Source organism: Recurvomyces mirabilis (assembly GCF_035927965.1).
Source record: "Recurvomyces mirabilis strain CCFEE 5264 chromosome Unknown scaffold_13, whole genome shotgun sequence".
Taxonomy (NCBI): domain Eukaryota; kingdom Fungi; phylum Ascomycota; class Dothideomycetes; order Mycosphaerellales; family Teratosphaeriaceae; genus Recurvomyces; species Recurvomyces mirabilis.
The window spans coordinates 364,827-378,467 of record NW_027041947.1 but is presented as its reverse complement, the minus strand read 5'-3'; the positions used below and the strand labels follow the sequence as shown (position 1 = coordinate 378,467).

Here is a 13,641-nt window from a genome sequence, read left to right as displayed (position 1 = left end):
CAGACTTCCTTAGTCCTACACTTCAATGGAGAATGGTATTTGACCTGATGTGGTCTGGTTCAGAGTTGTCTTGGTCTCATTCTCGTCGAATACAATTCATGATACAGTAGTTTGAATTGATGTGCTTCAGCCATACCAAAGATCCCACGAGTCATCTCTGCCTCGCTCTCCTTCATACACACCTCATCTTGGGTATTTCAACGGCGTCTTACACCTTCTCTTGCCCGTACTCGCCATGCGAGACAGACTTCTTCCTCATAGCACTGTTCTCCAAATCCGTAAGACTCTGCTTCCTCGCGCTGCCGTCAGCGCCCACATCGGCAACGTCTTGGAAGGAGACCGTGGGAACGAAGCCCTTCGATTGCCATGCCTTGCCGACCTTGGCGTAGAGCTCGTCGACTTGTTCGAGAGACAAACCCTTGGTCTCGTAGATCATGGCCCAGACGAAGAAGATACAGATGAAGCAGAATCCTACGATGAATCAGCAGTATTCATGTTCAAAGGCCGTCATATTGTTGAGACTTACCACCCCAGATGAAGAAAACCTTGCTCTGCAGGTTGGCATCGCCAGGGCCGTTATCAACCATGTATGGTGTGGCGTAGGCAATAGCCCAGTTGAGCAGCCAATTTGATGCGGTGGTCATCGAGAGCGCCTTGGCACGAATCTTCAACGGGAAGATCTCGCCGGTGACGACCCAGGCACAAGGACCCCACGAGCAGGCGAAGAAGAAGATATAGATACAGACGAAAGCGATGAGAGCCTTCTGTCCGACCTGATCTGCAACACCAATACCTGTACCAACGCCAGCGACAATGAACTGACAGGTAGCCATGCCGATGGCGCCAAAGAGAAGAAGTGGGCGGCGACCCCAGGCTTCGACCATATAGAGACCTGGGAAAGTCGAGCACACGTTCACGGCTGATGTAATCATGCTGACGATGAACGGGTTGCTGATGCCAGAGTTGGTGAAGTAGGACGTGCCGTAGTAGAAGATGAAGTTGACACCAGTAAGCTGCTGCAGAGCCTGGAGAAGACAGCCGGTGGCCAGACGCTTGCCGAGAGAGCCCTTGAAGCAATCAAGGTAGGACGACTTGCCGAGTGACATCTCATACTCGTGGTTGGCGGTGATCTCAGCAAGCTCCTCAACCAGCGCTGGGTGGTCGACATCGAGTCGGCGAAGCTTGCTCAGCGACTTGGCGGCTGATTCTGGCTTGCCACGCTTGATGTACATTCTTGGCGTCTCGGGCAGAATGATCAAGCCGCCCACCAAAATGATAGCCCAGGCAAATTGGACGGCGATCGGGATACGGTAAGACCCACTGTCTTGACGATTTCGGGTAGAGTGGTCGACGATGGATGCGAGGAGCAGACCGATGGTGATAGCAAGCTGGTATGCGCCGACGATCGAGCCACGGATCCACTTCGGTGCAGTCTCGCTCTGGTAAAGAGGAATAGATGCAGAAATCATGCCCACGCCGTATCCAGCAAAGAAGCGACCGGCGACGAAGAGCGGAATTTCAGTGGCGGCGGTTTGAAGGATGACACCGATCGTGAAGACCAAAGTAGAGATCATGAGCCCAATTCGGCGTCCAAAGAAATCACATGCCGGGGCAGCAGTCAAAGCACCGAAAAAGGTACCAGCAGAGAGGATCGAGACGATTTCGGAGGATTGAGAGGCAGTGAGGGTGTGTAGACCAGTCTTGGGATCGATGACGTTCGTAGTCGAGAATTGCTTTAGCCAGTAGGGCATCGCTGGAGAGAGAGATCAGTCGGTGTTAAACCAGAATTTTAGGTTGCTGCTCTTACCCAGGATGCCGCCAATAGTACCAGTGTCATATCCGAATAACACGCCACCAAAAGCGACGAATAAGCCGACGGCGATAGCTCTGACTTTTATTAGCAACCGTCTGCAATTGGATCGAGTGAGCAGTGCTTACGGCCAGGCCTTGCCAGGAGTACCCGGCGGCGGTCGAATAGCGATAGGCATTGTGAGTCGAGTAGCACAATACGGTGTGACAGATCAGGATCGAGCACAAAGAGTCTGCTGGATCACAGAAGTCTTCTCGAGGACAGCCGTTCTGTCTTATATGCAGTCCTTTCCAGACGCCAAAGCTCTGGGGTCCTCCAGGTAGCTCCGAACCTTAAGCCATCCGTGCCCGCGCGCCAATGTACGCTTGCCCTCCGTTGGTAACTGATCAAGTGACATTAAGGCGACTAAGGAGGCCTAGCCTCTTGTCTGTACGACAAGCCGCCTTGCCAAAAGTGCTTGACTGCAACGTGATGGCATGACTTTCGCGTGGGCTAGTACAATCCCCATTATCATAAATGACTATACCTGGTCTTTAGCGTTATGCTCGAGCGTTATGGACAGCCTGGAGAGACGAGAAGGACCTCGACTGACGATAATGGACCTTGTCTTGCAATACAACGATGCCGGTCACTGCATTGTCGATCCGGCAAGGTGCCAACAACGACGTGGGGAAGCTCTTTAGACGGCTCGTCACAACAGACTGCACTCGCTTGCTGTAGCTGTTCATGCGGTGTGTGGCGGCATGCACGGTTTGAGGCTGCATCGAAGACCTGTGCGAATCGGTGGCTGTAGGCTTTCACGGTGATGTTCGAGATTCGGTTCCGATCGAGTTTCGTCTCCACATTGGCCGACGTCCTCGCATACGTCCGCATGTGTTTCGGCCCTTCTCCTCCACACCTCTGAACATGGGTCGTCTGCATGGAGCTGCAGTAGTGCAGCAGCGGTGGCTCCTGTTCGAGCGGGGCTCACACCGGCATCAATCGGTGGGATGAGCAAACACTGTAGGCTACGTGCGATCAGCTGCCTCCTTGTGTATCGTTAAAGTTGAAAGAAAGGATGATTGAGGTCATCGCAAGACAACGGCAGATTTCAAGCCACACCCGCTCCGGTGCGGGGTGCATGCTAGCCTCCCAGATCTCTTTTCCAACGACGAGCATGAATAATGTGATGATCATATTCACAGTGTAGTAATATTCATCCTGGTACATGGCATTGCCCACATTCTCGCTAATCCGCTCATGAGACGACGTGCGTGCGCCATCAAGTCCACAAGCACTCCGCATCGTGGAGGTAGTGGTGAGATTACACCGTAGTCAGTCCGCCGCTCAAACAATCTCACCGAGAATTGTGCCGTCCCACGCGTCTGAGCTTCGGTCTCATCCAGCCATGGCGTCGAGAGTATACGGCTGTGCGGCTCTGGCCATCTTTGTTACCAATCGATATCGCTCATATCAATCCGCCTTCCATCCTCCGCCCCTAGCAGGCTTGAGCCGAAGTGCTGCATACATAGCACCGTGGAACCGACTCCTTGCCATGTGTCGACGTGGTACTCGGCGAGCATGACGAACATAAGCCTCCGTCTCATTGCAGCATTGAGGATCACCAGCGATGTAGAATCGAGACGACTGGCGATGTAGTCGGCCATGCCACGGATACGCGATCACGATCTTTGCTCGAACGATCATCCTTCGTTCCTCAATTCCAAGTACTGCTCACGGCCAGAATTATCCTCGCTACGAATCCTCAAGAGCAATGACTACGAAACCCCAGCTCAGATCAATAGTTGCATATCTTTGCTACGAGCACTACTGCCTGAGTCACATAACCTTCATAGGCATGAAAATGGGCGGGCGATGATCTTCAGGCTCAGACCTGGTATGTCAAGAAACACTCATGATCGAAGTAATGCAGGTTGTACTCCGACAGCTGGTCGCGTGGGAGCCTCCATTGACTAGCAGTGGTATGTACAATGGCATCGCTCGTGCGAGGGACGATGCTACCGCTAGTCTACGCTTTTCCTCCTGGCTCGTCGGACTTCGTTACAACTTGCCAGCTATGTTTTCGTCCAAGAGTATGGCGGCTTGATCATACCACTCCTATGACGAATCCCACACGAGCGATCTATCGCTACACCCGATTGAGCCATGTCGTCGTGGGAGCCCATGAAGAGAAGGGTCATAGCCTTCAAGCCCATCTTGCGCGATACTCTCAGCCCGTGACCTCCTGCTTGCATGTGATCAGATTCCAGAGTGCACGGGAAGAGCTGGAAGGGGATCCACAAGGGGCTGCCCACGTATCTTCCAAGGTGAAAGAGACTATCGTTGGCTTCCAGATAATGTTCCCCGTCGCTAACATCCTTGGTGGCTGCTTTCAGACGTTGAATGCGGGGATATGCCGCTCCGTGAGAAGTCGGTAGCTTTCTTCTTAGTCTCGCGGCGAAAGATGAGGTAATCATATCCCAGAGCTTATCGCCTGATCGTCATGGTGGCAAGGTGAAGGTCCAGGGACCGAATGGCAGTCTGTCTCTTGTCCCCATACCTTCCGCAATCGAGCGAAATGTCGCGGAAAGCCTTGCATATAGATGGGAGACCATCGACTACACTTCTTCATCATTAGGTATAAGTTTGGCTTGAGGGAGACGTGTGTGGTAGCGGAGTCCGGGTCCGTGCATAAATCATAATTGTAACAGGTTTGCATGTAGTGACGTTGAGCCCACGAGCTTCGGACTCCTGGAGACTCACTTTCCTTCTACTCGGGAACCATACAACAAGTACATGGCATCCGAGACTCTTTCGTGTGCGGTGCCGCCTACTCGACATGCCTCTCAACCCCAATCAACCATTGTGAACTTGCCTGCGCGCTTCGCAACGCCGTCCGTTGATGTATGCAGAGGTAGCTCTGTCATAAGTCAAGATAGCGTAGCGTACAGAGCAGCAATCACTGCTCGCACCCATTTCGTGAACCCACCTCCTCAACCCCTCCCAGCAGCCGCCCCACTAATCAACCCCTTCACCCACCCCAATCTTTCCAGCACCTCAACCCCTGCACTCCTACCCCAAACCACCGGCCCCGAACCCGCGCTATAAATCTTCTCCAACTTATCCACCACCCCTAGCACAGCATTATTCTTCGCCCACCGCTCACTATTATACCCATCAAGACACCAAGAAGATCCAATATCCATCCCGTGCTCCACACCGTAGACGAGCTGCTTGGCCAGGGCCTCGGAGTCAGCGAGTCCGAGGTTCAGACCTTGCCCGGCTAGTGGGTGAATTGTATGGGCTGCGTCGCCTATCAGGGCTACGCGGTGGCCTGTGTAGGTGCTGGCGTGGCGGAGACGGAGAGGGAAGGATGCTAAGCTGCCTTGTTGGAGACTTTGAATGCGAGGGAAGTTGGTAGGCAGGCCTGTAGAAGTTGGTGGGGTGGCGGGTTCGCGCCAGGAGAGCTCGGAGGTTGGGGTGGAGTCTGATGATGCTGAGAGCATGTGATTAATGTCTACAGGCATTAAACGGAACGCAGCGTTTACTGCTGCTGTAAATTCTTCTGGTGCGAGGGCTTTCAGGGCCGTGGCGTGAGCCGGTGAGGTGGACCATACGAGACTGGCTTTTTTGCCTGGGAGGGGTAAAAGTGCTACTGGACCAGTTGGGAGGAAGCGTTGGTAGGCCGTTCGGAGTTCGGAGGCGTTGAGGTCGCGGTCGAGGTTCAGGGTGGCGACTACGCCGTGTTGGTTGTAGTCCCAGCCGGGTGAGGGTATGTCTGCGAAGCGTCGGACAGGGCTATTTGCGCCATCTGCGCCGACCAAGAGGCGAGCAGCGAAGTTTTGGCCGGACGAGGTGGATAGTATGGGCCATTGTGAGAAGTCAGGGGAGGATTCATCTGCCGCTTCTGCGCCAAGAGCGATAGAGTCAACTTTTGTCTTGGCAAGCATATTCAGTGTCGAAGAAGACCGCTCATCCTTCAATTCCTCGATCCGCTTCAACAGCGCGCCCGTAAGGTTTCTATTCTCGCACATTGTAGCCACAACCATCTCCCCAGCCTCATACTTCCTCCTGCTCGCCTGAAACCTGTTCCCAGGGACCATTTCAGCGAGAGCATCAATCAATCCAGCACCCTGCTGCTGATCGAAATGAATCTTACTCCCGCTCACTCCATCCCACACATCCATAGCGTGATACGGCTGTATCCGTGGCTGATCGATCTTCTCCCATACTCCGATACTCTTCATGAACCGTACGGCAGCGGGAGTGAGGGAGGAACATCGGTTCGAATATGTCCCTCCGGGAGAATCCAAATGAGGCGCGGTGAGGTCTTGCGAGTCGATAAGAGCTATCCTCAGATGTCGTGTGGAATGATGAGAGTGCAAGGCCGAGACGAAAGATAATCCCACTGGTCCTCCTCCGACACAGACGACATCGTAGATTTCCGGCTCGCTGCTGCTTACTGCTGTTGAGTAGAAGCTTCGTCTGACGGCTGGAGGAAGAGCGAGTAATCGTTTGAACGTCGCTGCGGAGGACATTGTTGACCGAGGATCCGGAGACGATGATATGGTCAATGCAACTACTTATCGTCTGACAATTATTGTGTATAGTCGTTGCACAAGCATATGCATTACTCGGCTCGGCGCGCTGGTCTACCTCATTGAGCGATACGGCCGAGGCTGACTGAGCGATGAGATGACATCAGGTCATCATTCGATTGCGAAACGATAACGAGCAAAGATATCAAATTCTTCCTGCCCTGTCAGCACTCTACTTCTCTTTATTTGTATTCTATTGTCTTGAGGCGTCGGAGTATAGTAATCGTAATCGCATTTACCAACCCGCCGAAGTTCCGAATGAAGTAAGAGCAGACTGCGAAGAAAGTGTACAAAAGGCAGGAGCGTCCTCCATATATATCTTGCGGCATACAGGACGGCCTTCCACATCAACAGCCTTCACCCAAAACTAGATACAACCATGGCCTCCAACGCCTCCAAACTCATCCCCTCGGACCCGGAAAAAGTCACCATCACCCGCAACCTCGCGCCCACCATCAAAATCTTCTCCGCCCCCTTTCTCCGCGTCGGCCGCATAAAAGTCGGTGGCCGCGGCACCATCGTCCAGCTCGCCTCAGGGAATCTCGCAGTCTTCAGCCCCGTCGCCCTGACAGATGCCGTGAAATCAGAAGTCGCATCCTTCGGCAACGGCCAGATCAAATACATCACCGCTCTGGACAAGGAACACCACATCTTCCTTGAACCATGGCATAAAGCATTCCCGGACGCTGTGGTGATAGGGCCGGAGCCGTTGCTTGAGAGTAGGGCGAAGCAGGGGTATTCGAATTTCACCAAGGATGTGTGGAGGGTCTTTCCTATCAATGCTGAGGGCAAGGCAGCGTTTACGATTAGCGAGGAGTTCGATCGGGAGTTCGAGTACGAGTACGTCTCTGCCCATGCGAATCATGAACTGGTGTTCCACCACAAACCCACGCGGACGCTCATCGAGGCCGATCTCATGTTCAACTTGCCGGCCACGGAACAGTTCAGCCGTACTGGTGTGAGCGCCACCTCGGGTATCTTGACGAGGATTGTGAATGCGATTAATACCACGCACGGTTCCGCGATATGGCAGAAGCGGTTGTTGTGGTATGCGCTTAGTGCCAGTGATAGGACGGGGTTCAACCGGAGTATGGGCAAGATCGCCGGGTGGGATTTCGACAGGATTGTGCCGTGTCACGGGGATGTAATTGAGAAGGGTGGGAAGTGGGTGTTTGAGAAGGTGTTTTCGTGGCATCTGGAGGCGCTGAAGAAGGGGAAGTAGTGGGTTGTACGGTATGGTATTCTATCATTGTACTGTAATGTGTCTTGGTCTCTTGATCCGTTCACGCTGCTCAACTATACCGTGTGCATCCAACACCTGCTGGGCGCGTATTAATGAGCAGTCACTTCGTGTAGTCATGAAATTGTCCCCATCAACTTCCCCACACCCTGGCCTATCGAACAGGACTCCACCGCCATTGCGCGGTCCGGGTCCCGACGAGATATTCGCATACAGGTCCGTAGCAGGCCATACAGAGCTCTCAGGAATCTCACAGTCACAGCCAAGGGCACAGCCAGCGGCGTATCGATCCTCATCTTCACTCGATTGTCTTTGAGAGGCTCCTAGTCCATCATGACTGAAGCTGGATGTGTCGAGTTCCTCTGTCGCTTGCAAGCACAATGGCACCACGTTCCTGGGCGAGGGAATTACCAGTACTCTTTGCTTCAACCTCGATTCGATGCTGTGATCTGTAGCTGGATATGCTTCGCTCATGGCGATAGCCTCTGTTGTCGGACGCCATAGCTTATAGCTGCGCTCGTGGCAGGTCAAGACCTTTACTCCTGACACGAACCAAGTCGCTTTGTAGATCAAAGTCTCGCACCATCTTCTCCCACGCAACAGCCGCTCTTTCAGCATGTTCTGCAGGCACACTCGGCGAAGCACTAGTCAGGCTCGTGTTGAACAGCTCAGCGCTGACCCAACCTTCCCACTTGAGATCAGTCAGGATAGCTTTCAGTATAGCCTTGACGGGTAGATATGCTCCACGATCCTGTTCGCCATAGAAAAGCCTGCAATTCCTCGACCAACTCATACGAACTGGTTGGCCTTCGACATAGTATTCATGGCCCTCTGTGAGAGGTTCTGCAAGGTACTCTGCGTCCACGACTTGGACATAGACGATCTTCTTGGGGTCGATGATCTTGACTAGTCGTTCTATGGATGCCTTTGTCTCCGCGGCAGCGTTCGGCGTTCTTCGTGTGTCCGAGGCTGGATCGGCGTACATCCTCCCGGCCATGTTGAAAGTGTCCAGACAGATACCGAAATTTGGGCGATCGACTAGCTGTACAATTTCCCAGCTTTGCTCCCAGGTGTCGGCGTATGTACCCCAAGCAAGACTCTCGTATGCGAATTGGATGTCGTCCGCTGCGCCTAGGTCGGCAGCTTCTCGCAGATCTGCTACGATGAGATCGATGTCGCCGCTCGCCCTGGATGAGGAAAGGAAAGTTGACGGGATGGAGATGATCTTAGTATTGAGCACTTTCGCCACCCTGATCCACAGTTGGAGCTCATCTATCCGTTCAGCGTGCTTTCGCCTATCTCGGAGGCCTTCGTAGTGCATGAATGGCTGCAGGCAGACAATAGCAATGTCTCGCTCATCGCATAATGACCGTATGATTTGTGCTGCGGCCAACAGGTTCTGGGGTGTGGGTCCATCCGGCATAGCTTTCGCGACGTAGATAAGGTCCTCGTAGAACAGCTCAATGTCGAAACCATACTTCAAAGCCTGGTCGAGCTTGCTGGGCATGTCGTGGACCCATGCTCGACCTAAAGAATGTGAGGATATCGCCGGTCGACAAGGCATGTTGGCTAGTGTCCTGAGGTGAGTGCTGGATATGATAGTTTACGTCTCGGTCAGACTTTGAACAGATGTTCCGACTGAATGATGAGGACAGTAAGAGAGTGTATATCAAGATATCAACAGATTAGACCGTACTAACCTTGTACCACCCTTGTACCACGCCATCGTCTCATCCATAATCGAAGACGCTAGTGCGTCCAGTCCAGCTCAGAAAGACGTGAGGTTCGTCTGTTACTGAAGAACACATAACCCTGACTATCCACTGTCCACTTTTGTCCCGTAGGAGAAATGAGAAGCCTAATGGAGTGCAGAAGATTCTTCCGGATCCATTGCCACTGGCGAAACCCCGGCCGTATTGAGTCTTCTTTCAATCGCCGCCACTTGCCGCCCGCTCGGATGGATGAAGACATTCCAGCACACTCGCTCCCACGCCTAAATGTGGTGGATCAAGAGTCTACGAACCAGTTGCGTTTCATGTATACTATAACGAAGGATTCGGTGATAGTGGATGGCCTTGGTCATTCGTGAACAATGGGTATGCGTTCGTGATGGAGCAGGGAAAAGTGAACTGGATCGACATCGTCCTGCAGGATCCAGTGATACACTATGTACAAAACATGATCTTTCAGGTGCAAGAGGTCAATTCTCCCAGCCAGATCAATGATCCCATCTCAAACCTCCTCTGTCATCTCTCGGTGCTCGAGCTTCTCCTTTGCCACGGTCAATCCTGCTCCCTCTGCATCATGTCGGAAGTCCTCCTCCCTTGCTCTGTCTTCGGCATTGACTTGTCCGTGAGCTTTGCGCACTGGCCTGATCTCGAACAATCGATCCATGGATTCAAGCGGTATTCCCTTGGTCTCCGGTATCAAGAAATACACGAATGGGATCGAGAGGATCATCATGCTGGCGAAGAAGTAGTATACGCCGCATCCTGATGGACCCATGGTCGCGAACATCTGAGGGCGTGAGTTAGAGTAGCTCGTCGCTGTCAGTTTCTGGTGAGGAAGGCTTACCTGAGGTGTGAAGCGTGAAATGATGAAGTTCCAGAACCAATTATTAGCAGCAGCGCTCGCTTGACCAAGCGAGCGAGTGTTCTGATCGAAGATCTCGGAGTTCAAAACCCATGGTGTACCATTCCAAGTAGGTGTGTAGAAAGCGGTCCATAGATAGAAGAAGAAGATAGCAGCAATGCCACCAGAGCTAAGCTGGGTGCTCTTTGTCTTCGTGCCCTTGACATTGATGTAGGCACCAATAATCCACATGCATACAGATCCCCCGGCAGCGCCGATCATCAAGAGATTACGTCGACCCAGTCGGTCGATGAGGTATAGAAGCCATACAAAGGTGAGAACAGTCTTGACTACTCCGAAGATGCCGGTCGTCAAAAAGCTACTGCTGGTGCCGGTGATGCCGATGCTCTTGAACACTGTGGGACTGTAGTAGTTGATGGCATTGATGCCGCTGCCATTCTGCCACAGGAAGAGCATACCACCCAGGAAAAAGCGCCACTGGACTTGTCGGCTCTTACCAACAGCTTTGAACGGCGACCAGAAGGTATTACCGATGCTAGCACGTTGTTCTTCGAGAGCGGCGTCCATGAATGCAACCTCTTCCACAATATAGAGGTCGTCGGCCGGGAGGTTCCGAATCCACGCCAGATTCTTCAGAGCCTGCTCTCGCTTGTTCTTGGAGAACAGCCATCTTGGAGATTCCCTAAGCCAGAAAGCACCTGCTAGCAATAGCCCTGCTGGAATCAACTGCACAGCAAACGGGATGATCCACTGCTTGTGGCTAGGAGCCATAGTCTCAGTGAGACCATCTGTTTTTGTCAGCCTCCCTTCACACATATCCCCAGTAAGAATTATGCTCACAATTGATCCAGAAGCCGACCAGGCCACCAATCTGCCATCCAAGCTCGTAGAGACCGACCAGCCTCCCTCTTACGGCGGGCGGTGACAGCTCTGAGATGTAGATGGGCACAACCATGCTTGCTCCGCCGACTCCAAAACCAGCCAAGACACGACCAGCATCTGATCAGTGGTGTCAGTAATTTACGCTGGACAACGGAGTTTCTCCATTGCACACTCACAGATCAATCCAAGGCCGCGCTGCCCATTAGCGCCTAACATGAGACCAGCTCCGAGGATAAATATCGTGGCGTACACCCATAAGCTTCTCTTACGGCCAAGGTAGAACGCCGAAGCATAAGCGAAGATGGCACCGAAGAAAGCACCAGCCTGATACACAGAGACAATGTTTGCTTTAACAAGAAGCAGGTGTTCCGGGGCCATGGCGGCAAACTTGAATTCTTTTGTGAAGGACGGCAGAGCCAGCGTGGTCCCAATGAAAGCAGAGTCATATCCAATCATGCATGATGCGAAAGAGGCAATCGCAGCGCAGGCATAGACTCTCCAGTTGTAGACAGCCTTAGGCGTAGGCCTGTCTTCGACGAGGGTAAGTAGACCCATGTTCTTCGTGTGTTGGTTCCAGGCTCAGACGAAGAGCGTAGTCGCAGTGTCTGGGGTAAAAAGATGCAAGAGTGTGGGAAGAGGAAGTCGTTGCGATTGCGGAGTCCCCGCTGGGGTATCTATATATGTATTGCTCCGTGGAAGTGTGTACAGGTCGAAGTCACTCTCGGCTCAGATCTTCCAGCCCTGTCCCTTGTTCACGAGGCGCATTCCGGAATCGGCGGGGAAGAAGAGACTTCCCTGCCACGATACCTTCCCATGGCGGCTTCAATTCGGGCGGATCAACGCTCATGATCTGCAGCCCAAGGTGGAGAAGACGGCGTCGGCAACCAGCAGAAGTGAAGTCGGCTAGAGAAGTCTTGGCACCGCGTAGGTTCCACTAGCGCCCCCAGTCCTACACTAAGCCTAGGATAAATGAATGAACAAAACAGTCTTGCAATTGACTTGACAATTCTCTTGGCATTGCATATTCTTCTGGTATGGCAGAACGTAGTGATGGAAGTGAAGACAAGTGTTGTTGTTGTTCCTTTATGCCCGAGGGAGTCCGAAGGCAGCGAAGAGTTGTTCCCGAGCAGATGTGATTCCTGTGAGACCACCGGCTGTCGCCGAGAAGCCCTAAGTTCCCCGACTGTGGGACTGGGAAGAGGTTTCTTCCACTGGTACGACTTGTCACAACTTCCAGTCTGTCACCAGCATGGCGCCGAGCAAGGCAAGGGAAGACCTCCGTTGACAATGGCGGAACACGCACAACTCGTTCGTGAGACAGCGTAGCACCATAGAGGTGCCTTCTCACCTTCTCTGGTCTTGATTGCCAATTGCCCGAAGTATCAGGTCCTCAACCTTGCGCCTTCCAAGCACTGTCGTAGAGCGTCCACGATGTCAACAACCACGATTATAACGTGTCCAGATCCTCCGATAGACACTCTGGATCGCCATGGATATCTCTTCGGCTACCCGATTGCACATTCAATGAGTCCGCTATTCCATCAGACATGTTTCGATCACTTTGGACTCAATTGGAGCCAACAACTCCTGCCATCCACAGACATAAAACACTTTCTTGAGCTACTGCGGAACCCCAGATTGTATGGTTAGTTGGTCCATTGGAGAATAGCAGGTCCGCCGTTCAATATTTAGGTGCTCAAGCTAATCCAGCCCCAGGCTCATCAGTGACGATGCCACATAAATTGGCTATTATCCCATATCTGGACGAGTTAACGGCGGAAGCACGCGCGGTCGGCGCGGTTAACACCATCTTTCGGCGTGGTTCGAAGTACGTTGGCACGAACACCGATACCATCGGCGTAGCAGAGAGCTTCTTTCATAATACCCAACGACCCGTGTTCCAGGACCGGCCAGGAATGGTCATAGGTGGAGGTGGAGCAGCACGTGCTGCTGTTTATGCTCTAGTCCAGCTTATGGGTTGCTCTACTGTCTATCTCGTGAATCGCGACAAGGCTGAAGTCGATGCTGTTGTGGACTGGTGTCGAACACAAGGCTACGGGGACGGGCTGATACATGTATCGTCTGCCAATCAGGCAAAGCAACTTGAAGGCCCAGGGGCTATCGTCGCTTGCGTGCCGAACTTTCCTCCCAAGACTCCCGACGAGCAAGAAGCCAGACGAGTCACTGAAGTGTTCCTCGATAAATCGCGCAAGGGTGCGATACTGGAGATGTGCTACCACCCCTCGCCCTGGACAGCGATTGCGGAGCTCTCTCAGAAGGCAGGGTGGCAGGTCATACTCGGTACCGAAGCGGTCATATATCAAGGGCTGGAAGCACAGCGATACTGGACGGGCAAAGAGATATCCGATATGCCTGTGCAGAAAGTCAAAGACATTATTGCTGGGGAGCTGAGCAAGTCACGCTTATGAATGTATGTGTACAGGTTTGTTGTCTATGAATTGTCATTTAGCGTATCTTCCACAATACAAGGGGGCTATGTATATCTATGGTATGCTGCTTTCATCCAAACGCCGTCTCAC

At 52.8% G+C, this 13,641-nt stretch overlaps 7 protein-coding genes across 7 annotated transcripts; 2 read left to right on the top strand and 5 right to left on the bottom strand.

Moving 5' to 3' along the window:
- Nucleotides 1–208: 208 nt before the first annotated feature.
- SNF3_1 (Plasma membrane low glucose sensor) lies at nucleotides 209–1,751 on the bottom strand (the record flags this gene model as incomplete). Its single annotated transcript, XM_064838168.1, has 2 exons — nucleotides 209–471; nucleotides 527–1,751. 2 exons carry the CDS (start codon nucleotides 1,749–1,751, stop codon nucleotides 209–211), a joined length of 1,488 nt encoding a protein of 495 aa, XP_064694253.1.
- Nucleotides 1,752–4,782: 3,031 nt separating this feature from the next.
- On the bottom strand, nucleotides 4,783–6,327 carry COQ6 (putative ubiquinone biosynthesis monooxygenase; the record flags this gene model as incomplete). Its single annotated transcript, XM_064838167.1, has 1 exon — nucleotides 4,783–6,327. One exon carries the CDS (start codon nucleotides 6,325–6,327, stop codon nucleotides 4,783–4,785), a length of 1,545 nt encoding a protein of 514 aa, XP_064694252.1.
- Nucleotides 6,328–6,645: 318 nt separating this feature from the next.
- Nucleotides 6,646–7,609, top strand: LTS14_005468 (uncharacterized protein; the record flags this gene model as incomplete). Its single annotated transcript, XM_064838166.1, has 2 exons — nucleotides 6,646–6,650; nucleotides 6,721–7,609. The coding sequence occupies 2 exons, from the start codon at nucleotides 6,646–6,648 to the stop codon at nucleotides 7,607–7,609; spliced, it is 894 nt and encodes a 297-aa protein (XP_064694251.1).
- Nucleotides 7,610–8,132: 523 nt separating this feature from the next.
- LTS14_005467 (uncharacterized protein) lies at nucleotides 8,133–9,353 on the bottom strand (the record flags this gene model as incomplete). Its single annotated transcript, XM_064838165.1, has 2 exons — nucleotides 8,133–9,216; nucleotides 9,328–9,353. 2 exons carry the CDS (start codon nucleotides 9,351–9,353, stop codon nucleotides 8,133–8,135), a joined length of 1,110 nt encoding a protein of 369 aa, XP_064694250.1.
- A 506-nt stretch (nucleotides 9,354–9,859) lies between these two features.
- LTS14_005466 (uncharacterized protein) lies at nucleotides 9,860–10,990 on the bottom strand (the record flags this gene model as incomplete). The annotated part of the gene is made up of 2 exons (XM_064838164.1): nucleotides 9,860–10,144; nucleotides 10,202–10,990. 2 exons carry the CDS (start codon nucleotides 10,988–10,990, stop codon nucleotides 9,860–9,862), a joined length of 1,074 nt encoding a protein of 357 aa, XP_064694249.1.
- Nucleotides 10,991–11,027: 37 nt separating this feature from the next.
- On the bottom strand, nucleotides 11,028–11,656 carry LTS14_005465 (uncharacterized protein; the record flags this gene model as incomplete). The annotated part of the gene is made up of 2 exons (XM_064838163.1): nucleotides 11,028–11,218; nucleotides 11,278–11,656. The coding sequence occupies 2 exons, from the start codon at nucleotides 11,654–11,656 to the stop codon at nucleotides 11,028–11,030; spliced, it is 570 nt and encodes a 189-aa protein (XP_064694248.1).
- An 876-nt stretch (nucleotides 11,657–12,532) lies between these two features.
- Nucleotides 12,533–13,530, top strand: LTS14_005464 (uncharacterized protein; the record flags this gene model as incomplete). The annotated part of the gene is made up of 2 exons (XM_064838162.1): nucleotides 12,533–12,746; nucleotides 12,818–13,530. The coding sequence occupies 2 exons, from the start codon at nucleotides 12,533–12,535 to the stop codon at nucleotides 13,528–13,530; spliced, it is 927 nt and encodes a 308-aa protein (XP_064694247.1).
- Between the last annotated feature and the right edge of the window lie 111 nt (nucleotides 13,531–13,641).